This window comes from Aspergillus fischeri, genomic scaffold, assembly GCF_000149645.3.
Source record: "Aspergillus fischeri NRRL 181 1099437636264 genomic scaffold, whole genome shotgun sequence".
NCBI classification, from domain to species: domain Eukaryota; kingdom Fungi; phylum Ascomycota; class Eurotiomycetes; order Eurotiales; family Aspergillaceae; genus Aspergillus; species Aspergillus fischeri.
Genome location: NW_001509762.1, coordinates 882,153 through 905,568, shown reverse-complemented (window position 1 = coordinate 905,568; position 23,416 = coordinate 882,153). Strand labels below are relative to the sequence as shown.

At 49.6% G+C, this 23,416-nt stretch overlaps 4 protein-coding genes across 4 annotated transcripts; 3 read left to right on the top strand and 1 right to left on the bottom strand.

Moving 5' to 3' along the window:
• Positions 1 to 631: 631 nt before the first annotated feature.
• NFIA_075520 (porphobilinogen deaminase) lies at positions 632 to 1,722 on the top strand (the record flags this gene model as incomplete). The annotated part of the gene is made up of 2 exons (XM_001259518.1): positions 632 to 920; positions 986 to 1,722. The coding sequence occupies 2 exons, from the start codon at positions 632 to 634 to the stop codon at positions 1,720 to 1,722; spliced, it is 1,026 nt and encodes a 341-aa protein (XP_001259519.1).
• A 373-nt stretch (positions 1,723 to 2,095) lies between these two features.
• Positions 2,096 to 3,276, bottom strand: NFIA_075510 (IGBP1/TAP42 family protein; the record flags this gene model as incomplete). The annotated part of the gene is made up of 3 exons (XM_001259517.1): positions 2,096 to 2,674; positions 2,727 to 3,003; positions 3,065 to 3,276. The coding sequence occupies 3 exons, from the start codon at positions 3,274 to 3,276 to the stop codon at positions 2,096 to 2,098; spliced, it is 1,068 nt and encodes a 355-aa protein (XP_001259518.1).
• A 565-nt stretch (positions 3,277 to 3,841) lies between these two features.
• NFIA_075500 (putative RNA helicase/RNAse III) lies at positions 3,842 to 9,295 on the top strand (the record flags this gene model as incomplete). The annotated part of the gene is made up of 16 exons (XM_001259516.1): positions 3,842 to 4,092; positions 4,148 to 4,344; positions 4,426 to 4,529; positions 4,578 to 4,843; positions 4,892 to 4,999; positions 5,049 to 5,730; positions 5,783 to 5,841; positions 5,890 to 5,959; positions 6,016 to 6,084; positions 6,135 to 6,317; positions 6,370 to 7,440; positions 7,501 to 7,901; positions 7,961 to 8,477; positions 8,553 to 8,738; positions 8,791 to 8,943; positions 8,996 to 9,295. 16 exons carry the CDS (start codon positions 3,842 to 3,844, stop codon positions 9,293 to 9,295), a joined length of 4,617 nt encoding a protein of 1,538 aa, XP_001259517.1.
• A 659-nt stretch (positions 9,296 to 9,954) lies between these two features.
• Positions 9,955 to 23,119, top strand: NFIA_075490 (dynein heavy chain; the record flags this gene model as incomplete). Its single annotated transcript, XM_001259515.1, has 3 exons — positions 9,955 to 10,237; positions 10,301 to 22,614; positions 22,673 to 23,119. 3 exons carry the CDS (start codon positions 9,955 to 9,957, stop codon positions 23,117 to 23,119), a joined length of 13,044 nt encoding a protein of 4,347 aa, XP_001259516.1.
• Between the last annotated feature and the right edge of the window lie 297 nt (positions 23,120 to 23,416).

Sequence of the window (23,416 nt, the reverse complement as noted above, 5' to 3'; positions counted from 1 at the left end):
TCTAAAGTCGCGGAGATGTTCCAGAACTCCATAGATGTACTCCGTGACTCTGGGGAGGCGATGAAGCGATAAGCGCTTCCCGAAGCCGAGGTTCGCGTGACCTACGGAGTACGTCAGTCGGATCCGGGGGTTGCGGTATCCAGCTCCAGACTGTTGACCTGGTTGGATACACGTCAATAGACCAGTTCAAGTAGTATCAACGCAAGCTTCTCAATAAGCATCACTAAATTCTCTGTGGTCTGGAGTGATAAAGGAAGTGGCATGCAGTCACTCCATCTGTTGATGATGGATCACAGGGATCTGTACTCCGTATGGGTATTTCACCAGTGGTAAGATACCTTTACGGTTAGTACCTAGTACATTACGGTACAACCTGTGACAGTACCTCGGGGGCGGAAGGCGGGTAACCACCATTAGTTACTGATTGCCCGCCAGAGCGGCTTCAAATTTCCCAGTGATATCTTATGATTTACTCCGTACTTGGTTGGCTTTCAGCTTCAAGACAGTCGGCCCTCTGAGTCTTTGATCAACAGATCTCCTGCACTTTTATCTTCGTCGACTAAACCTTTCGATCGACTCCAGTGCAGTCCCGGAACAAGCCTCGTCCACCCTTGTTGAAACGCTTATCGCAATGGCATCTGCCCCGCCTTCCTCCGAGGCCGCAAATTCCTCGTCGCGGAGAACCTTCACGATAGGGACACGCAAATCTAAGCTTGCTCTTATGCAAACAGACCTGGTTGTTGCAGCGCTGAAAAAGTCATGGCCGGAATATACATTTCAAATACACTCTCAGGAGACAGCGGGTGATAAGAATACAGTTATTGCTCTCCGCGAATTTACTACCAAGAACCTCTGGACGCAGGAATTGGAAGAGCTTTTGATGGCTGGTGATGTTGATCTCATTGTTCATTCATTGAAGGGTAGGTTGATCACGCCTGCCTCAGATTGCTATAGATGCTTGATACTGACTTATAATCGATTTTAGATGTACCAACTCAACTACCTCCCTCGTGTACATTGGGCCCCATGATGGAGAGAGAAGATACAAGGGATGTTCTGGTGATGAAGAAAGGATTGCCGAATATGGCCTTTTCCGAAATGCCCGCAGGGTCTGTCGTGGGTACTTCATCCATCCGCCGCACTGCTCAACTCGCCCGCCGATACCCTCATCTGAAGGTCCAGGATGTGCGCGGCAATATCGGTACTCGGTTAGCGAAATTAGATGCTGAGGATAGCCCATTTACTTGCATTATCTTGGCTGCTGCTGGTCTGTTGAGGCTAGGTCTGGAGGACCGCATATCCCAGTATCTTGACTCTAAGAATGGCGGGATGCTCTACGCAGTTGGCCAGGGAGCCCTTGGCGTTGAGATCCGCAAGGATGATAAGCTTCTGCGGGATATGCTCAGCTCTATCGGTCATCACGAAACGACTATGGCCTGCCTCGCAGAGCGAAGCCTCCTGCGAACTCTTGAGGGTGGTTGCAGTGCCCCTCTTGGTGTTGAGACGGAGTGGGTCCAGGACTCCGATGGATCGTCCAAGCTGAGAATGAGGGCCATAGTCGTCAGTGTTGACGGTCGTGAAAGTGCCGAGGTTGAAGTAGACGGGTCAGTCGATACGTCAGAATCCGCTGGAGAGTTCGGTGTGACCGTTGCGAAGGCACTGGTAGAAAAGGGCGCAGGGGAGATTCTTGCCGAGATCCAACGCAAAAAGCTCACACCTTGAGGACGAACTGTTGGTGGATGAGCAAAGCATACAATCTCACTGAAGTGGAGATGCTGGTCTTCTCCCTAGTCTTAGCAAAAAGACAGTGGGCCGATGCCCCATGTATACCCCATGTAAAAAGATATAATGCACAAACCAGCTTGTAGGTGTATAGGCACGTTCTTTTACCGCGTCTCCAGGCATTTTTCTCAAATCAAATAATTCCTTTGAATTTTTTCGACATGGAAAATTGGGCCGACGTCAGGGGACGTATTTTACTGCGGGATCAAAAATTATAATTTAGCAACGACTTGCATTGCACGATGAGAATATCGGCTCCAAAAGCGTCCAGTCCTAGGCACATCTCATGTAGACGAACTTTGACGGCAAGACATCAGCCCCTGTTCAAGGTGTTCCCTGAGCCTCTTGGGTTCGCTTCCTTGAATTCGTCCCAGGCTCGAGCCTTCATTGTCTCCTCATCTGCCTTGTCCATGTCATCCTCGTCTATTTCCTCTTTCATACCAGACTTCTCTCCACCCTCAATTATACCGCCTCTTCTCTTTTCTTCTTCAAGATATTCATCAATCGTCATCGTGGGCAGATTATGGCCGGGCCTAAACACGCCCTGTTGGAGTTGAGTGCGGCGATCCAGTAAAGTAAAAGGCTGCAATGGCTTTCCTTCTTTACTGAGTATCGGTCCAGACTTTCCGCCTCTGAGGAGCTGAGACAAAGGCGGGTCGAGACGTTCCGAGTAACCTGATTCAGTATCGTTGTTTCGTCGCCTGGGATCGTCCTGCGGGGGCTGAGCGGGATTGGGAGGGCTGTTGCGAATTGCTGAAAGCATTGAGAGTTCTTGCGAAAGTAAATCCATCGACTGGAAGGCTTGATGCGTGTACAGATTGATTTCCGCCAAGTAAAGCTTCCGGACGTCTTCGTCATCACTTTGTAGTCGGCTCTGATTGTTTGAGAAATACTGTTGAGACTATAAGTAAGGCTTACGGCCGCGATAGAACCATTGAACAAACCTCAAGCCGTTGTTTCAGCTCTTTCTCCTCCCGAAATCTTGATAGTTTCACTTCTCTTCGGGTGGCTGCATCATTAGTCGGAGTCAAGGAGAACGACGAGGGATTCGATATGTATCGTTCGTGTAGCTTCTTCTCGTTGTCGTTAAGCAGTCCATAGTCATCTAACCGCGAAAGGTATTTCTCATATAGTTCCAAAGCACGCCGGATGGTAGATTCGCGGTCTGAGGTATAGGTACGTTGGAGAATGTCTGCGAGGAGATAATCCACAGTGAGGTACCTTTTGCAGAGAAAAGTCATGAGCACAAGGTAATCGCAGATCCAGCAGTAATCTCACTCACTGTATATCCCCTGTTGAAGTATCTTCCAAAGGTTCATTCGAGCTGAACAAGGAGAGTTGGTCAACGAGGCGCTGGCATTCCTCGAACTTCGCTATCGTTGCATTAACATCCTCGCGATAGGAGTCAGAATTGGAGTCGGGCCGCGATTCCAACGAAGCTTTCTCAGCCTTTGCAGCGTTAAATATGGATCGAAGGCTCTGGGGTTGCTCCATCCTGGTTAATGACGATATGATAACGACAAGATGAAGCTTCGTTGTGGTACCTGACGATCGGGTCTGCGCAAAAATAATATTATCGTACTCGCCCCGCGGCACCAGATCCACGCCCCGCAATCAGTTGGTCAGAGCTCTTATCAACAGCGCTGGAGTCGAGATATATAGAGCTTCGGAATCAATCGCTGGTTTTCTTCACTACAGCTTCCATGATCACTATGAGTGACAATTTCTAATGATTTGCATCAGATCAGTAGCGGGTAACAGGCTGAAACACAGTCATCATGCATAGAGTCCTTGGTTTGTGTGCAAACCCTTCTGTTTGCGATCAATATCACCTTAAACGACTAAGCTACTATAGAGAGAGTTCTAATTCTTATACATTCACTCTATCTTCCCTCTCATTCTCCTCTTCTGTAAATTCAGTTCTTCTTGTCCTCGTAAGGAATGAAAACCTATTTGTTTCCCTTGTGTACTTATTCACCTCCTCCTCATGAAGTAACAGCAATATATTTCTGCACCTCCTCCATCCTTTCCAACTCAGCCATTTCAGAATTCCTCAACCATGACTGAACAAATCTCTCTGGTGGATGTGTCGTCATCTGTGTCTCTGAAAGGCGAAGACTCCAGCAATGTTGCACTATTAAGAGACCTCTTCATAAATGATGTTGCTGCAAGCGACCCAGCAGAGTCTAGTGCTGATGTTCACAAGGACGAGCACTCTTCAGACAACTCTGATAACGATAATGAAGCCGTTCCCAAACCAAATGACTTTTCACAGCGACGACGAATTCAGAACGCTCAATTTGAAGCCCTGTCAGCGCCCCCTCGTCGGAGATACCTCGTGAGGCTATTGCTGACTTAGACGCAGGCTGTCCAAGCGCACAGATGCTGATTCCAACGAAGCTATTGATAGAGCGCCAATAGCTTTATCAGATGATGAGCTATCCATCGCTCATTTGGTCGAGAAGCAAGATCTGGGAAATGGGATGTTGGACCCGAGGGAATACCAGATTGAGCTGTTCGAACGGGCCAAGACGCAGAACACAATTGCTGTTCTTGATACAGGTATTGTATTGCCTTCAAATCTGGCTTTCAGCGTTTTTTTCCTGTTCTTTAGTAAGTGAACCTTCTGCTGACCCGTTGTAGGATCGGGAAAGACATTGATCGCCGTGCTTTTGCTGAGGCATACCATCTTGAATGAGCTGGATAACCGCGCGAATGGGAAGCCGCATCGTGTGTCATTCTTTCTGGTATTTGTCTTGCTAGCCTTGGTGAGGTGTATACTAACTTGTTGCAAGGTTGACAGCGTCACACTCGCATATCAACAGGCGGCGGTTTTGCGCAATAACATTGACCAGAATGTTGCGCACTTCTTTGGAGCCATGGGCACTGACCTATGGGATAAACGGACATGGGATGAGCATTTGCAGCGGAACATGGTGATAGTTTGTACAGCGGAGATCCTGAACCAATGCCTGCTCAATTCATACGTAAAGATGGATCAAATAAACCTTCTGATCTTTGATGAAGCTCATCATGCGAAGAAAGATCACCCATATGCCCGGTTCGTGGTACACTTCTGATCCCAGAGTTAATACTAACCATACCAAAGCATTATCAGGGATTCTTATTTCAAAGCACAGCCTTCTCAGCGGCCACGGGTCTTCGGAATGACAGCTTCGCCAATCGACACAAAAGGCGACATCACAGAAGCCGCAACGTATGTTCTCAGCCAGTGAGCAAGGGGATATCGGACTAACCAGTTGTAGGAGACTAGAGACTTTGTTGGATAGTCGAATTGCCACAACTTCAAAGATCACACTCTTACGGGAAGTTGTCAGTCGCCCGATAGAGAAAGTGTGGGCGTACAACAGGCTTGAGTCACCTTTCGCAACAGAACTTTATAAGCTCATGGATACTCGTTATGGCAATATCAAGGTACTCGAAGGAGTCTATAGATTTGCCTGGCATGCGAGCTCAGAACTGGGAAAATGGTGTTCAGACAGAGCATGGTGGCATGCCTTGGCAGACGATGTGTTGCCTAAACTTGAGGGTAATATCAGCAAGCTTGTCGAGTCGAACACCTTGAATGCAGAACATGGCGCTGTTTTCAAAGATATTATACGCATTAGAGAAGCGAGTGAGACAGTCAAGAACTACTCTTTCGCTGATCCCGAGCTCCCAGGTGAACTCAGCCCTAAAGTGCAGCTTCTCCGCATGGAACTCAGCAAACACTTCAGCGATACCACAGGAACAAAATGTATTGTCTTTACGCAGAAGCGCTACACTGCCAAAATTCTCAATGAGCTTTTTACAGTTTTGAACATTCCACATTTGCGTCCAGGGGTTCTCATAGGCGTTAGACCCGGTGACATCGGTGGCATGAACGTTACGTTTCGGCAACAGTTTCTCGCTCTGGTGAAATTCAGAACAGGAGAGATTAACTGCTTGGTGAGATTTCCCGCAAAAATGCTCTAATTGCGATTCGACTGACCGGTAGTAGTTTGCTACATCAGTGGCGGAAGAAGGTCTCGATATCCCGGATTGCAATCTGGTTGTCAGGTATGTTATGGCAGTCAACGTTCACGAGTATTTGGTAATTTTACCAAGATTCGATCTTTATCGCACACTTATCCAGTATGTACAAAGTCGAGGACGAGCTAGACATTGCACCTCCACGGTACGTTACTTGATCTTTTTGATTGTTGAGTAGCCTCTGACTTTGTCTACGCTCAGTACGCGATTATGGTCGAAAAGGACAATGCGGAGCATGAAGGACGGCTTAAAGAGATTCGTGAGGCCGAAGTAAGTGAACTTTAGATCTTGATCCTCTTTGAACGGGTCTGACGGATCAGAAAATTATGCAGCGGTTCTGTGAAACTCTCCCCGAAGATCGAATATTGCACGGCAACGACCACGACTTGGATTCGCTACTCCAGGAAGAGGAAGGAAGACGAACCTTTACTGTGAAAAGCACAGGAGCAAAGCTCACCTATCATTCCGCTATTGCAATCCTTGCGCGTTATGCCAGTTCTCTGGTAAGCTTTGCCGCCTGGATCTTCATGAAAGTCTGATATCAACATTGAACAGCAATATGAAAAGGAAACTGTACCTCAAGTGACCTATGTGGTCGGGCATGTCAGCAATGCCTATGTTTGCGAAGTGATATTGCCTGAAAAGTCGCCCATTCGAGGACTCACTGGAAGCCCAGCAATAAGAAAGGCCGTCGCCAAACAATCTGCGGCTTTCGATACGTGCCTCTTGCTCCGGAAACACAGATTGCTTGATGATTATTTTAATTCGATCTATCATAGACGCTTGCCAGCAATGAGGAACGCAAAGTTAGCCATTACGTGTAAGCGAACGAACGAGTATGACATGCTGTTGAAGCCTTCCATCTGGGCTAAACAACGGACCACTCCCATTGACAAACTTTATGGGATTCATATATCCCTCCTGCCTTCGAAGCCCCTGAGTCGCGACCACAGGCCTATTCTCTTGCTGACCCGAGAAAAGTTGCCAGAGTTCCCCGCATTCTCAATCTACCTTGACGAAGACGTCGAGACTAAGGTCCTATCCTACCCACTGAAGCATGGCTTGCAAATATCGGTTGACGAACTGCAGTCGCTGACTACATTTACCCTTCGCATATTTCGGGACATTTTCCACAAGGTTTATGAACATGAAGTCCAAAAAATGCCTTACTGGCTTGCCCCAGCAAAGGCGCTCGATGGTCCAGGCAGCGGAACAAATCCTCGCGATTGGACTGACTGGGATACAGTATCTTTTGTACACAATAACGACGAAATCCCTTTCACTAGGGACCTGAATCCCGACTCATTGGTAAATCGGTTTATATTCGACAACTGGGACGGGCGGTTCCGTTATTTCACAGTTGCTGTGGCTGATACATTGCAACCCTCTGATCCGCCACCACCTTCAGTGCCACGCCGTAGGCATATGAACAATATTATGAACTACACCCTGAGTCTGTCAAAGAATTCACGAGCCAGGTTTTTTTCCGGCTGCGACTGGAATCAGCCAGTTCTCCAGGCGGAGCTTGTCCGTCTTCGCCGGAATCTCCTGGATAAGATGACCACCCAGGAGAAAGAGATGCAAACAGAGTGCTTTATATGTGCAGAGCCGCTGAGAATATCTGCTGTTAGTTGACCCTTCATTCCCTCATTAGCGCATGTGTTGGTATGCTAACGTGTGGCTAAGATCCCTACTTCGATAGTGTCTACCTGTCTCGCATTTCCAGCAATCATCAGCAGACTGGACTCATACCTCATTGCTCTCGAAGCATGTGACGAACTCGAACTGGTTATTCGACCCGATTTTGCCTTGGAGGCTTTTACGAAGGATTCGGACAACACCGAGGAGCATCGAGGTCAACAAATCCATTTCCAGCGAGGCATGGGCAAGAACTACGAGCGTTTAGAGTTCCTGGGCGATTGTTTTCTGAAAATGGCAACATCGATTGCGCTTTATACTCAGAACCCAGATGATGACGAATTCGATTACCATGTGAACCGGATGTGCCTCATTTGCAACAAGAATCTCTTCAATACGGCCATTAAGAAGCAGATATACCGATACATCCGCAGCCGGGGATTCTCAAGGTAGGGTAATCCCGAGACCGAGACTTGAACTTATAGGATGCTGACAGCTCGAATGGCAGGCACATATGGTATCCTGATGGTTTGACCTTGTTGCATGGAAAGGACCATAGCAAGAAGCTCCTCTCCGAAGGAAAGCATGCCCTTGGAGAAAAGACGATTGCTGACGTTTGTGAGGCCCTGATAGGAGCATCGTTGCTGTCAGGCGGTCCCGAAAATAGGTTTGACATGGCTACGAAAGCAGTGACTGCTCTGGTTGACAGCCCCAGCCACCGCGTCTCCTGTTGGAAGGAATATATCACTCTTTACACTATGCCCAAATACCAGACCGAGAAACCCAGAGGGTCTGAGGATGATCTAGCTCGTCACGTTGAGGAGGAGCTGGGTTACCACTTCACTTATCCCAGACTCCTCGCATCTGCCATCACCCATCCTTCTCTCCCCTCGACGTGGGGCTACCGTGTGCCCTGCTACCAGCGACTTGAATTCCTTGGCGATTCGCTGCTAGATATGGTCTGCGTGGAGGACCTATTTCGGAGGTTTCCTGATCGAGATCCTCAATGGCTTACCGAGCATAAGGTAAGCTCAAAGCTGCGTTTGTCCTTGTCGTTCTATCTTTTGTTCCTGAAAACAAGGCTGACTACAACCATGCAGATGGCAATGGTATCAAATAAGTTCCTTGGCGCATTGTCAGTGAAGTTGGGATTCCATAGGCGTATCATGGCTTTTAGCAACCCTCTACAAGCTCAAATTACACACTATGTTGAGGAGATCGAGAGTGCACAAGCTGAAAGCCGGGGAGCAGTCGATTATTGGGTTGTTGCAAAGGATCCACCGAAAGTATGCTCCTAAATCTACCGCCCTCTACCATCATGACTGACGTGGAATGTAGTGTTTGCCAGACATGGTCGAAGCGTATCTCGGAGCAATTTTCGTGGACTCAAAGTTCGACTTTCAGGTAATAGAGGTGTTCTTTGAGCGCCAGATCAAACCATTTTTTGAGGATATGTCAATCTATGACACTTTCGCCAACAAGCATCCAACTGTAAGGGGGCTAATGGTCTTTGTGTTCATCCAGATGGCTGATGGAACTTTAGACTTTCCTGCACAACAAGCTGACGAACGAGTACGGTTGTACAAACTACTGCTTGAAAGCAGGGGAATTGCCAACCATTGACGGAGCGCCAGCTGGCGTCCTAGCCGCTGTCATTGTGCACGGTAACGTGATTTCAGAGGCAAGGTCGTCTTCCAGTCGCTATGCAAAAGTCAAGGCAAGTGAGAAGGCTTTGGCAGTGCTTGATGGTCTTCTGCCCTTTGAATTCTGTCAGAAGTACCATTGTGGCTGTAAAGAAACACAGAACTCTTCCTCTGCAGTGGAGATTGGGACTGCGATTTGATAATGCCTGGGGGGTTACGGGCGAAGATATTGCTAGAGAAACAGATTTCAGAGGTTCATTAGCTTGCAGAGATAAGTATGCATTCACGCAGAGTAGTTCTCATATTAAGCTGTGATCAATAGAATGTCGCTGTTGCGCTCTGCTACCGATCTCCAGCCCTGTGTTAGTATGAACCCCGAGTAGACAAGGTAAGGAAGCTCTCCAGCCAAGTGGAAACGAGCCTTGGATAAGGAAAACGATGACCCGAGGACGCCGATGGGGAAGCTAGCCATAATGGGGCTAGCGTGGGAGCACCCCCTGAAGTACCAGACAAGAAAAGAAAACACGCCTGCCGCGTCCCGCATGGCCGATACGTAGTAATAATAATAATAATAAAATACTTAAGTTAGGTGCAAGATCAGATAGATGAGGCCCAAATGAACAAAGGGTCATGATCATCTAACTAATTTCCGTATCACATTTCTTAATTATCCCTTCAAATAATTCTGACCATCTCTTTGTCAACCCGCTTCTTCAAACTCAAACGACTTATCCTTTCGGCCTAATCTACCTACTCGTCGGCGTTGCGCATTCATACACCCGACACCTACTGCCCAGGACGACTCCTTATCAACCTCTCGATGCTTACCGTGGGTCGCTATCTGTAAAGAATCACCAACATGGAGGTCGCCTCTGCGGGGGTATCGAACGGCGTCCCAGCACCAGCTCAGGCGTCGTTCGTAGATTCTGCGGCTTTGATTCAGTACTTGGTCGATGTCCTGCAAGCAACCCTAGGAGCTCTGAAAACCGAGCTCGAGAGCACAGGCAGCTTGTTATCGGAGGCCAAACACAGCGAGACGGTGCAGAGATGCACACGCTTTGCTGCAGAATCGCAGGTAGCTCTTTACGTGCAGAAGGATCTTGTCGCTTCAGAGGGAACGAATGCTGCGGAGGATGGTGAAGGTATGTGTATTCCAAACGGGCAGCTCTACGACAGAATAGTAACCTTGTCTTGTTCTTCTGCAGCTTCTTCTGTTCAGTATGCCTACAACCTCTCCGCTGAAATCTCCTCTTCCTCTACTACGGTCGCCTCTGTCGCATTTATCAAACGCCCTGCTCCCATTGACCCTACCCTTCCCATATCGTCGCAAGTTCAGGTTATCAATCTCCCCGGCCCGGCATCTCTCAACAACGCTCAGGCGCAACAAGGTGCCTCTTTGTCTCCGTATGAGGTCCTGCATCTGCTCGTGCACCACGCGCTGAGCCCCTACTTCGAGGCCAATACCCGCAATCAGGATGCAGCGACTGGCTTGAAACCCAGGACGGATACAGAGGTGAAGACTGGAGTGCCTGGGACCAAGAAGAAATTTGCAGAACTGGAACTGGGCTTGCTCCACCTGCAACAGAATGTTGAGATCCCCGCGTTAAACCTGCCGCTCCATGAGGTAGTCCAAGCCGCCCTGGTCGAAGCGGAGACCCGAGGGATCAAGCCTTCTGTGGAGCTGATTCCCTCAAACGTTTTGGAGAGTAGTGCTTTTATCAACAGCATCCAAAATACCGTCAATGCTTGGATCAGGTCTATTCAGACGATCACGAAAATGTCTCGCGATGCCGATAGCGGGTCCGCAGCTCAAGAGATCAACTTTTGGCTGTCGATGGAGACCGCTCTCGAGGGTATCGAAAACCAGCTGCGCAGCGATGGTGTTCAATTGACCATGGATATTCTCCGCCACGCCAAACGTTACCAGGCAACGCTCAGCTTCGTTGCAGACACCGGTTTGCGAGAAGCGACGGACATGGTGCAGAAGTACAATCAGCTTATGCGCGATTTTCCCCTGGATGAACTACTTTCCGCCACCACTTTGCAGAAAGTTCAGGAATCACTTGGTCTGATCTTTGGCCATCTTAATAAGAAGTTGAAGATATGTCCTTACCCGATCAAGCGAGCTCTTGCCCTTGTCGAAGCTATCTCAGGTGATCTCGACACGCAAATTCATAGTCTGCTTCACGGCCGAACCATTCTGCACCTGGACTATCGCGAATTCCGTTCTCTGATGAAGACGTGTGGTGCGATCTGGCGAACTTGGGACGAGAATCTGAAGGAGTTCACCAATGTCGCCCGTGAATCCACAAGACGTCGAAACGAAAAGTTCATCCCCATCAAGATCGCTGCACGGCACGAAAAGACACAGGAACGCCTGAAGTACATCAACACCTTCAGAGTGAACCATGAGCAACTTCAGAAAACGATCGTAAATGTACTCGGCCCAAAGACTTCGTCTACTGGAGACACCGCCAACGGAGCAGGCTCTGACGGCGCTGTGATCGTCGAAGAGATTGGAGACGTTGATGCGGTCGAGGAAGTTGCACAAGCATATGCTGCCCTGAAGAATGTAGATGTGCTGGACGTATCTCCTGAAGGTACCCAGCTGTGGATCCAGGAGGAAATTGCCTACAATGAGCGCACCTCTCGTGTTGAGAACTCGATCATTGCTCGCTTGCGCGATCGTCTGGCTACCGCTAAGAATGCCAACGAAATGTTTCGTGTATTTTCAAAGTTCAATGCTCTTCTTGTTCGCCCAAAGATACGAGGTGCGATTGGAGAATATCAAACTCAACTTATTGAGAATGTCAAACAGGACATTTCCGCCTTGCATGAGCGCTTCAAACAGCAGTATGGCCACTCGGAGGCACATGCGATGGCACAGTTACATGACCTGCCCCCCGTGTCAGGTGCAATCGTCTGGGCCCGCCAGATTGAGCGGCAACTCGACGGTTATATGCGAAAAGTCGAGGATGTTCTTGGAGAAGATTGGCATCTTCACTCCGAAGGTCAAAAGCTCCAAGCTGAGAGCAATCTCTTCCGGAAGAAGCTGGATACGCGGCCCGTTTTTGAATCGTGGCTGCATGATGTGCAAAGGCGTCACATCACCATTGCTGGCCGACTGTTCAATGTGACGCGCAATCGCGCCGCAGGGAACAGCCTAGAGCTCTCCGTCAACTTCGATGCTCAAATTATCGCCTTGTTCAAGGAAGTTAGAAACCTCATCTGGCTTAATTTCCAAGTTCCACATGCGGTCAGCAGTATCTCAAAAGAGGCTAAACGTGTTTATCCATACGCCATCAGCCTGATGGAGAGCGTTCGGACCTTGCTCCAAACCACTCGCTCCATTGCTGCCATGACAGAGGTTGCTATCCTACTCAACGGGTACTTGAATGATGCGCAAGGCATGGTCATCAAAGGAATTCCCCTAAGATGGGAGTCTTTCGTTCATTCGTACGAGCTTCACGTAAAACAATCTGCCCTGGCCAATGGCGCCATTGAGTCTGCTATTCCCGGCAGAGGAGAAAGCAAGCATGTACAATTCGTTCGAGAATTTGCAGGATCAGCGTCAGTGCTGCAGTCAAAGACGGCTGTTCTGTCTTCAATTTACGAAACCATCCAGAAAGCTGTCCTTGAGCTGAAAACATGCCCGTACGAGGCTTCAGCATTCAAGCAGCGTCTGGACACGATACAAGTCGCTGTTGACAAGCTTAATCTGGAGAACTATGTCAACCTGGGGTACTGGGTCGCGCGTTTGAATCAAAAGATCGAGTCAATCCTTCGTGACCGGCTCCATCGCGCCATTCGTGAGTGGATCCACTCCTTCAATGAAGCCAAGGAGCAACAGAGTGCTTCACAAGTGTCGATTGGCACCCAGCATCCGGCCGCGGGCGAGCCAGAGCCTGTATCATACAAAATAGAGTTCCCCGAACTAGTCCATGAAATCTCCATGCGCAACCAGGTTCTTCATCTTGATCCGCCTTTACAATATGCTCGAGCGAGCTGGTTCTCCCACTTCGACAACTGGCTTGGCGTGATCTGCCACCTGGAGAAGATCAAATCATCCCGGTATCAGATATCGATCGATGTACAGAAAGTCCAGTTGTCCGAAGCTTGCTTCGCTGATCTTCCGCAGCACTGCACTGAAGAACTTAGCCATGTCTATAGTGTTGTGGAGGGCAGACTCAAGGAAGTGTCAGAGTATGTCGATAAATGGTTACAGTTCCAATCCCTCTGGGACTTGCAATCCGAACAAGTGTACGACATTCTAGGCGATGACCTAGCGCAATGGCTCCAGTTGCTTCAGGAAATTCGCAAGAGCCGAGCCACATTCGACACTTCCGAGGTTAGTCGGTCATTTGGCAACATCAAGATAGACTATGAGCAGGTCCAGACCAGGGTCAACGCCAAATACGATCAGTGGCAACACGAGATTCTGTTGAAATTCGGATCGAAGCTCGGAGCCCGGATGAGAGAAGTCCATTCAGAGATTGCCGCGGCCCGTAGGGACCTGGAAGGACAAACCCTTGAGGCTTCTTCAACCGCCCACGCGGTTTCCTTCATCACGATTGTCCAACAATGCAAGCGCAAGGCCAAAGTCTGGGAGCCGGAAGTCAATCTCTTCCGGCAAGGCCAGGCTACCCTAGCGCGCCAGCGATACCAGTTCCCTAGTGACTGGCTCCATGTGGAGAACGTCGATGGCGAGTGGGCAGCCCTGAACGAATTGCTTGCACGGAAGAGCAAGATTGTCCATGACCAGACGGAAGGGCTGCGCGCGAAAATCACGGCTGAGGACAAAGTCATCGGTGATAAGATTACCGAAGTTATTGCTCAGTGGAATGAAGAGAAGCCCGTATCTGGAACTATTCCGCCTGAGGAGGCCTCTCGGACTTTGAGCTCCTTCCAGTCCCGCCTTGAAGCCCTTCAGGCCGAATTCGAGATGGTGTCCAAAGCTAAAGAGGCTCTCGATCTTCCGGCTAGCTCAGAGTCTTCGTTACCAGCAATTCTTGAAGAGGTACAGGATTTCATGTCAGTTTGGGCAGCTCTGTCAACAATCTGGAAGAGTCTCAATGACTTGAGGGACATGCTATGGACTAGCGTGCAGCCCCGAAAGCTCCGTCAGTCGATCGATGGCTTGATCAAGATGACCAAGGAAATGCCCAGTCGTATGCGCCAGTATGCGGCTTTCGAGCACATACAAAACGTCCTGCGGCAGCTTCTGAAGGTCAATCCGCTGCTTTCCGACATGAAATCCGAAGCTGTTCGAGAAAGACATTGGCAGAAAATTTACAAGGCTCTGAAGCCTGGGAAGAGATTTTCTCTCGTTTCCCTTACACTGGGAGATGTATGGGATCTGCAACTTGCGACCAGTGAGACCGTCATCCGCGACATTATAGCCCAGGCCCAGGGTGAAATGGCTCTAGAGGAGTTCTTGAAATCAGTTCGGGAAACATGGCAAAACTATTCTTTGGATCTCGTCAACTACCAGAATAAATGCCGTCTGATTCGAGGATTCGATGACCTATTCGCTAAATGCAGTGAGAATCTGAACTCCTTGCAGGCCATGAGACATTCGCCATACTACAAAGAGTTCGAGGAGGAAGCTGCTTCCTGGGAAGACAAGCTAAACAGAGTTCACGTGCTCTTCGATGTGTGGATCGATGTTCAAAGACAGTGGGTGTACCTTGAGGGAGTGTTTACCGGTAATGCCGATATCAAGCATCTTCTTCCCCTTGAATCGAGCCGCTTCCAAAACATCAATTCCGAATTCTTTGCGGTGATGAAAAAAGTGTACAAATCTCCATTTGTTCTCGATGTGCTTGCCATCAACGGTGTGCAGAAATCATTGGAGAGATTGGCCGAGCTGCTTAACAAGATTCAAAAGGCCCTGGGTGAATATCTTGAACGTGAACGTATCTCATTCCCTCGTTTCTACTTCGTCGGTGATGAGGACCTACTGGAAATTATCGGTAACAGCAATGACATCTTCCGCGTCGCTAAGCATTTCAAGAAGATGTTTGCTGGTTTGTCAGGCGTCCTCATGGATGATGAGAATAACATCGTTGGCATCACTTCGAAAGAGGGCGAGGAGGTCCGCTTGAAACGCGAAATCAACCTTGTGAAAACCCCCAGGATCAATGATTGGCTCACTGCACTGGAAACCAGCATGAAGCTAACACTGGCGGAACTCCTCGGAGAGGCAATTGAGCAATTCGAGACAATCTACAATGCGCCCGAGGTCGACCGCACTGCTTTCAATGACTACTTGGCCAACTATCCCGCGCAGATTGTCGTTCTTGCCAGTCAAGTCGTCTGGACCAACGCTGTGCAGAAATCCCTGGAAAATGGAGGAGCGAATCTCAAAGAGCTGTATGATGCGCAAGTCCGAGTGCTGGAGTTGCTTGCTGCTACTGTGCTTGGGGACCTCGATGCGATTAGTAGAAAGAAGTGCGAACACATGATCACTGAATTCGTACACCAACGCGATGTTATCTCGAAACTCATGGCGGCCAATGCCAATATCCCAACGCACTATTTGTGGTTGCTGCAGATGCGCTATGTTTACCATGCCGAAGGCGATTTCCTCCAGCGGTTACACGTCCATATGGCAAATGCTAAGCTCAGTTACGGCTTTGAGTACCTCGGAGTACCTGAACGCCTCGTCCGCACGCCTCTTACCGATCGCTGTTTCCTCACCCTCACTCAAGCTTTGTGTCAAAGACTGGGTGGCTCTCCGTACGGCCCTGCTGGTACAGGAAAGACGGAATCAGTCAAGGCGCTGGGTCTTCAGCTTGGGCGTTTCACTCTTGTGTTTTGCTGTGACGACACTTTTGATTTCCAGGCAATGGGCCGAATCTTCCTTGGTATTTGCCAGGTTGGTGCATGGGGCTGTTTTGACGAGTTCAACCGTCTCGAAGAGAGAATCCTGTCCGCCGTCTCACAGCAAATTCAAAATATCCAGCTGGGCTTGAAAACTGGAGTTGACGATGAGAAGGCACAGATCGAGCTGGTCGGAAGACGCCTCCGTGTTAATCCCAACACCGGAATCTTCATTACCATGAACCCTGGCTATGCAGGCCGTTCGAATCTGCCTGACAACTTGAAGAAGCTATTCCGGAGTGTTGCCATGTCGAAACCAGATAAGGAGTTGATTGCGGAAGTGATGCTCTTTTCCCAGGGCTTTAAGCAAGCAAAGCATTTGTCCAAGCAGACAGTGCCTTTCTTCGACCACTGTGCCTCGCAGCTGTCAAAGCAAGCCCACTACGATTTCGGTCTACGTGCTCTTAAAAGCGTTCTGGTCAGCTCTGGAGGTCTCAAGCGTGCGAGACTTGCTAATACCGACGGCGATCTGGGCCCAGACGAGGTCATTGAACCCCAAATTATCGTTCAAAGTCTGCGGGAAACAATTGCCCCCAAGCTTGTCCGTGAAGATGTAGACAAGATGCTCGAGATTCAAGCGCACAACTTCTCTGGAGTGGAGTATGTGCCCGCAAATTACGAGAAGCTTACGCAGGCGATTCGGGACATCGCTCACGAGCAACACTACGTCGACAGTGAGACGTGGATCGCAAAAATCCTCCAGCTTTACCAAATTCAGAGCATCCACCATGGTGTTATGATGGTTGGCAAGTCTGGATCCGGCAAATCGGCCGCTTGGAAGATCTTGCTCCAGGCCTTGCAACGGATTGAAGGGGTTGAAGGTGTCTCCCATATCATTGACTCCAAGGTCATGTCCAAGGAAGCTCTATATGGTAATCTTGATAGCACCACCAGAGAATGGACGGATGGTTTGTTCACGGGCATCCTGAGAAAGATCGTGGATAATCTCCGAGGTGAAGACACAAAGAGACACTGGATTGTGTTTGATGGCGATGTCGACCCTGAATGGGTTGAGAATCTGAACAGTGTCCTCGATGATAACAAGCTCCTCACCCTTCCAAACGGAGAGCGTCTGAATCTCCCTCCTAATGTGCGCATAATGTTTGAAGTTGAGAGTCTGAAGTACGCTACGCTGGCTACAGTCAGTCGTTGTGGTATGGTATGGTTCAACGACGACACTGTCACTCCTCTGATGATGATTTCCAACTACGTTGAGTCGCTCAGAACGAAGACCTTTGAGGATTTGGATGATGACAGTGCCCCTGCAGGACAAGCTGCAGTCAAAACTCAGGATGCACAAGACATGCTTTCCACAATTCTCAAGCAACTTCTGGAGACCGATCAGCTTGTTCTGAAATCTCTTGATGAAGCCAAGAAGTACAATCATATCATGGAGTTCACCGATATCCGTGCCCTGAATACTCTGTTCAGCTTGTTGAACAAGGCCTGCCGGAATGTTCTCGAGTATAACATCCAGCATGTCGATTTCCCGCTCGACCACGAGCAGATTCAGTCGTACATTTCCAAGAAGCTTCTCCTTGCTCTCGTCTGGTCCTTCACCGGAGACTGCCCTTTGACAGATCGCCAGGCCTTCGGGCAGTTTGTGTCGGCTATGTCGACAACAGAATTGCCGCCTGATGGAGCATCCTCCCTCATCGACTTTGACATCACACTACCCAAGTCGGAGTGGATGAGTTGGCAGTCTCAAGTCCCGTCAATCGAGATCAACACCCACTCCATCACACAAACCGATGTAGTCATTCCCACCGTGGATACTGTTCGCCACGAAGACGTTCTCTACTCCTGGCTCGCCGAGCACAAGCCACTGCTGCTCTGTGGTCCACCAGGTTCTGGTAAGACCATGACGCTATTTGCAGCACTCCGAAAGTTGCCAAACATGGAAGTGGTGGGCCTGAATTTCTCAAGCGCCACTACTCCGGATCTTTTGATCAAGACTTTCGAACAGTACTGTGAATATAAGAAGACTTTGAATGGTGTTGTTATGTCTCCCAACCAAATAGGTCGTTGGCTGGTCATCTTCTGTGATGAAATCAACCTTCCGGCACCAGACCGTTACGGAACGCAACGGGCGATTACCTTCCTGAGACAGCTTGTGGAGCAGAACGGTTTCTGGAGGACATCGGACAAGACTTGGGTCACCCTGGATAGAATCCAGTTTGTAGGAGCTTGCAATCCTCCAACTGACGCGGGCCGTACCCCTCTGGCCGAACGTTTCCTACGCCACTCTCCTCTGATTATGGTCGATTATCCTGGAGAAATCTCGCTCATGCAAATCTACGGAACATTCAACTCGGCTGTGCTCAAAATCATCCCATTGTTACGCGGATACTCCGAGGCACTCACCAAAGCCATGGTGCAGTTCTACTTGGAATCTCAACGCAGGTTCACTCCTAAGATCCAACCGCATTACGTGTACTCTCCTCGTGAGCTTACACGATGGGTTCGTGGTGTATATGAGGCTATTAAGCCGCTTGAGTCACTCTCCGTCGAGGGCCTGGTGCGTATATGGGCACATGAAGCTTTGCGTCTGTTCCAGGATCGACTGGTCGCCGAAGAAGAGAGGAGTTGGACAGCCGATGCAGTCCGCCGCATTGCACTTGACAACTTCCCTACGATTGACGAGGAGCAAGCGCTGAAGGGGCCGATCCTGTTCTCGAATTGGTTGTCTAAGAACTATGTCCCTGTTGAACGAGAGCGACTACGCGACTTCGTTAAGGCTCGCTTGAAGACCTTCTGCGAGGAGGAGGTTGATGTTCCTCTCGTGCTCTTCAACGATGTCTTGGAGCATGCACTGCGCATCGACCGGGTGTTCCGCCAGCCTCAGGGCCATCTCATCCTCATTGGTGTTAGTGGAAGTGGTAAAACGACATTGTCTCGCTTTGTGGCTTGGATGAATGGTTTGAAGGTCTTCCAGATCAAGGTACATGGAAAGTATTCTTCGGAGGACTTCGATGACGACTTACGAACCGTTCTTCGACGCGCGGGCTGCAAGGGCGAGCAAATCTGCTTTATCATGGATGAGTCCAATGTCCTTGACTCTGGCTTCCTTGAGCGCATGAACACACTGCTCGCTAATGCCGAAGTTCCCGGCCTGTTCGAAGGAGATGAGTTCTCGTCTCTGATGACCGCTTGCAAGGAGGGCGCTCAACGTCAAGGTCTTCTCCTCGACTCTCAGGAAGAGCTCTACAAATGGTTCACACAGCAGATTGTCAAGAACCTTCACGTTGTGTTCACGATGAACCCCCCTGAGGAAGGTCTATCTTCCAAGGCTGCCACGAGTCCCGCCCTGTTCAACCGTTGTGTACTCAACTGGATGGGTGATTGGTCTGATCAAGCACTTTTCCAGGTCGGCTCTGAACTCACTCAGTCACTCGACTTGGACAAGCCAAACTTTGTTGCACCTGACAGCATTCCTGTCGCTTATCGCGATCTCAGCCTTCCTGCGTCTCATAGAGACGCGGTTGTCAACTCGATGGTTTATATCCATTATTCACTGCAGAGGTTCAACCAGCGTCTGCAGAAGCAACAAGGAAAGACCACATTCCTCACTCCCCGTCACTACCTTGACTTTGTCGCTCAATATGTCAAGCTGTTCAATGAGAAGCGGGAGGACCTTGAAGAGCAACAGCGGCACTTGAACGTCGGTCTAGAGAAACTCAGGGATACCGTCGACAAGGTCAGCGACCTACGTGCTAGTCTCGCCCAGAAGAAAATGCAGTTAGAGAAGAAGGATGCGGAAGCAAACGAGAAGCTGCAACGCATGGTTGCCGACCAAAGAGAGGCAGAGCAACGGAAGGCTGTGTCTCTTGAGGTCCAGGCAGCCCTGGAGAAGCAGGAGAAAGAAGTGGCTCTGCGCAAGGAAGTTGTGCTCAATGACTTGGCTCGAGCCGAGCCCGCTGTTCTTGAGGCCCAGAAAAGCGTTCAGAACATCAAACGTCAGCATCTTACGGAAGTTCGTTCTATGGGCAACCCGCCCGCTAGCGTTCGGCTTGCTCTCGAAGCCGTGTGCACTCTGCTTGGCCACAAAGTAGACAGCTGGAAGACGATCCAGGGTATTGTTAGAAGAGATGACTTCATCGCCAGTATCGTCAATTACGACAATGAAAAGCAGATGACAAGAAATCACCGTCTCAAGATGCAGAGCGAATTCCTTTCAAAGGAGGATTTCACTTACGAGCGTGTCAACCGAGCCAGTAGAGCGTGTGGTCCCCTGGTCCAGTGGGTGGAAGCTCAAGTCAACTACTCCGAGATTCTCGACCGTGTTGGACCGCTGCGTGAGGAAGTCGGGCAACTTGAAGAACAAGCCTTGCAGACCAAGGCAGAGGCTCAGGCCATCGAGAATACCGTCCAGAACCTTGAGAGCAGCATCGCCACTTACAAAGCTGAATATGCTGCCCTCATTAGTGAGACGCAGGCCATCAAGACAGAAATGTCAAGGGTACAGTTTAAGGTCGACCGGAGTGTGCGCTTACTTGATAGCTTGTCGTCTGAGCGTACACGTTGGGAGGAGGGAAGCAAGTCATTCGAAACACAGATCAGCACTCTCGTGGGTGATGTTCTGATCGCCGCAGCTTTCCTGGCTTATGCTGGTTTCTACGATCAACAATTCCGGAAGGCCATGATTGATGACTGGGTGAACCAACTGGCACAATCGGGCATCAACTTCAAGCCACACAATCCGATTACAGAGTACCTGTCGAATGCTGACGAACGCTTGACTTGGCAAGATCACGCCCTTCCGGTTGACGATCTCTGCACCGAAAATGCCATCATCCTGAAGCGGTACAACAGATACCCTCTAATCATCGATCCTTCGGGTCGCGTCACCGAGTTCCTGCAGAAGGAGAGCACAGATAGGAAACTTACGGTCACAAGCTTCCTGGACGACTCCTTCGTCAAGCAACTGGAGAGTGCCCTGCGTTTCGGTAATCCAATCCTCATTCAAGATGCAGAGCACCTGGATCCCATCCTCAACCATGTCCTTAACAAGGAATATCAAAAGACTGGTGGGCGTGTTCTCATCCAGCTCGGCAAACAGGAGATTGATTTCTCGCCTTCGTTTAAACTTTTCCTTTCGACGAGAGACCCTTCTGCGACTTTCCCGCCGGACGTGTGCAGTAGAACCACCTTTGTCAACTTCACTGTCACACAGAGCAGTTTGCGAACTCAATCGCTCAACGAAGTACTCAAGTTTGAGCGACCGGATGTGGACGCGCGGCGCACCGACTTGGTTAAGCTGCAAGGAGAATTCAAGATCCATCTCCGTCAGCTCGAGAAACGACTGCTGCAGGCATTGAACGAATCGCGCGGCAACATCCTGGACGATGACAACGTTATTGAGACTCTAGAGACCCTAAAGAAGGAGGCAGCAGAGATCTCCAAAAAGATGGTGGAGACCGAGGGCGTCATGACGGAGGTCGAAAATATCACCTTGAACTACAGCATTATCGCTCGCTCTTGCAGCGCTGTCTTTGCTGTATTGGAGCAGCTTCATCACATCAATCACTTCTACCAATTTTCGCTGCAGTACTTTGTGGATATTTTCCACTCGGTCCTCTATCAGAACAAGCGCCTTGCCGCGGAGAAGGACCACTCGGCACGCGTGCAAATCATTCTCAAGGATTTGTTCGTTACGACATTTCAGCGGACTTCCCTGGGGCTGGCTCAGAAAGACCGTATCACGCTGGCCATGCTTCTCGCACAAGCTGCTCCTTACCCGATGGACAAGACAATCATTGATATCATTCTCGATGAGTCGGTGCAGGGTGCCGATCTGTCGACTGCTCCGGAGCTTAAAGAGCAGGTTCTGACCAAGATCTCGAACATGCCAATCTTCAAAGCGTCATTCGCCAATATCTCACAAGAACAATGGGATCAGTTTTTGGGCGAGGAATTGGCTGAAAACTGTGTCCCGGTCGTTTGGGATGACAACACCGAGCAGCTCGACCGACTGCTTCGCTCATTGTTGCTGGTGAAGCTTTGCAGGCTGGACAGATTCGTACCAGCTGCCGAGCGTTTCATCGAGGCGGTCTTTGGCCGAGAATTCTTCGAAGGAAGTTCCGATTTGAAGGACGTTGTTGAGCAGGTTGCGGCAACCACACCAATCTCTCTTAGCTCGAGTCCTGGATTCGATGCTAGTTACAAGGTGGATGCTCTCGTCGAACGTATGCACGCAACCTGCGCCAATATTGCAATGGGATCCAACGAAGGTCTCGAGAGTGCCGACAAAGCAATCAGCAATGCTGCTACTGCCGGAACGTGGGTACTGGTCAAAAACGTACACCTGGCACCTTCGTGGCTTCAAAGTCTGGAGAAGAGGCTCGACTCGCTCAAACCCCACAAGGATTTCCGACTCTTCCTGTCAATGGAGTCCAGTCCCAAGATTCCAGTCAATCTCATCCGCGCTTCTCGCGTCCTGATGTACGAGCAACCAGCGGGTATTCGTGCAAATATGAGGGACTCACTGTCTACACTGATGGAACGCGCCGGCCAACCCCCGGTCGAGAAAGCGCGTGTTTATCTCTTGCTTTGCTTCTTGCATGCCGTTGTTCAAGAAAGACTTCGTTATGCGCCTAGCCTGGGTTGGAAGGGCTTCTGGGAGTTTAATGACAGTGACGTAAGTGACTACTGTATGGGAATCCATCATTGCAATCCCACTAACAAATTCTTAATAGTACGAATGCTCGGCTCATATCATCGATGTCTGGGTGGAGACGGTTGCCCAGGGTCGATCCAATGTTGCACCTCAGAAACTCCCTTGGGAAATGATCCGTACCCTGATAACGGAGACATACGGCGGCAAGGTCGACGACGCTGAAGACTTCCAGGTGTTGGACAACCTTGTGAACAGCTTCCTAACTCCGGCTGCCTTCGAAGTGGACTACAAGCTCGTTTCGGGTGTTGAGAAGGACGAGTGTCTGGCACTGCCTGGAGAAACCAGCATCCGTGACTTTGTCGAATGGGTCAAACGCCTCCCTGAGCGAGAGCCACCCACGTATCTGGGTCTGCCAGCCAATGCTGAGAAACTACTGTTGGTCGGGCATGGCAACAAGATGATCTCGGACTTGTCCAAGATCACTACCTTGTTGGATGAAGGAGAACAGTTGATGATTGAAGGTTGAGTCTATTTCCAAATTTCCGCTTAAGTTTCTGTACATTTTAGTGTCCCGCTGGCGGATTCTCTTCTCATTATGTACTATTTCATTGATAGACTTTACTACGCAGCATTCTTTCAATATTTGTCTTAGAACTTTCTTTCCGTCATCCATTGCTGTTGATAGTCTGATCGGTCTTCTGTCATTATGTCTTCCAAGGTTAGATTCCTCAAAGTTTCAGTCCAGACAGTCACCCGACGATCTAGAAACCATACATCGTTTGCCCCATCTGCAATAGCAAAAGTTAGTAACTGAATAACCCTG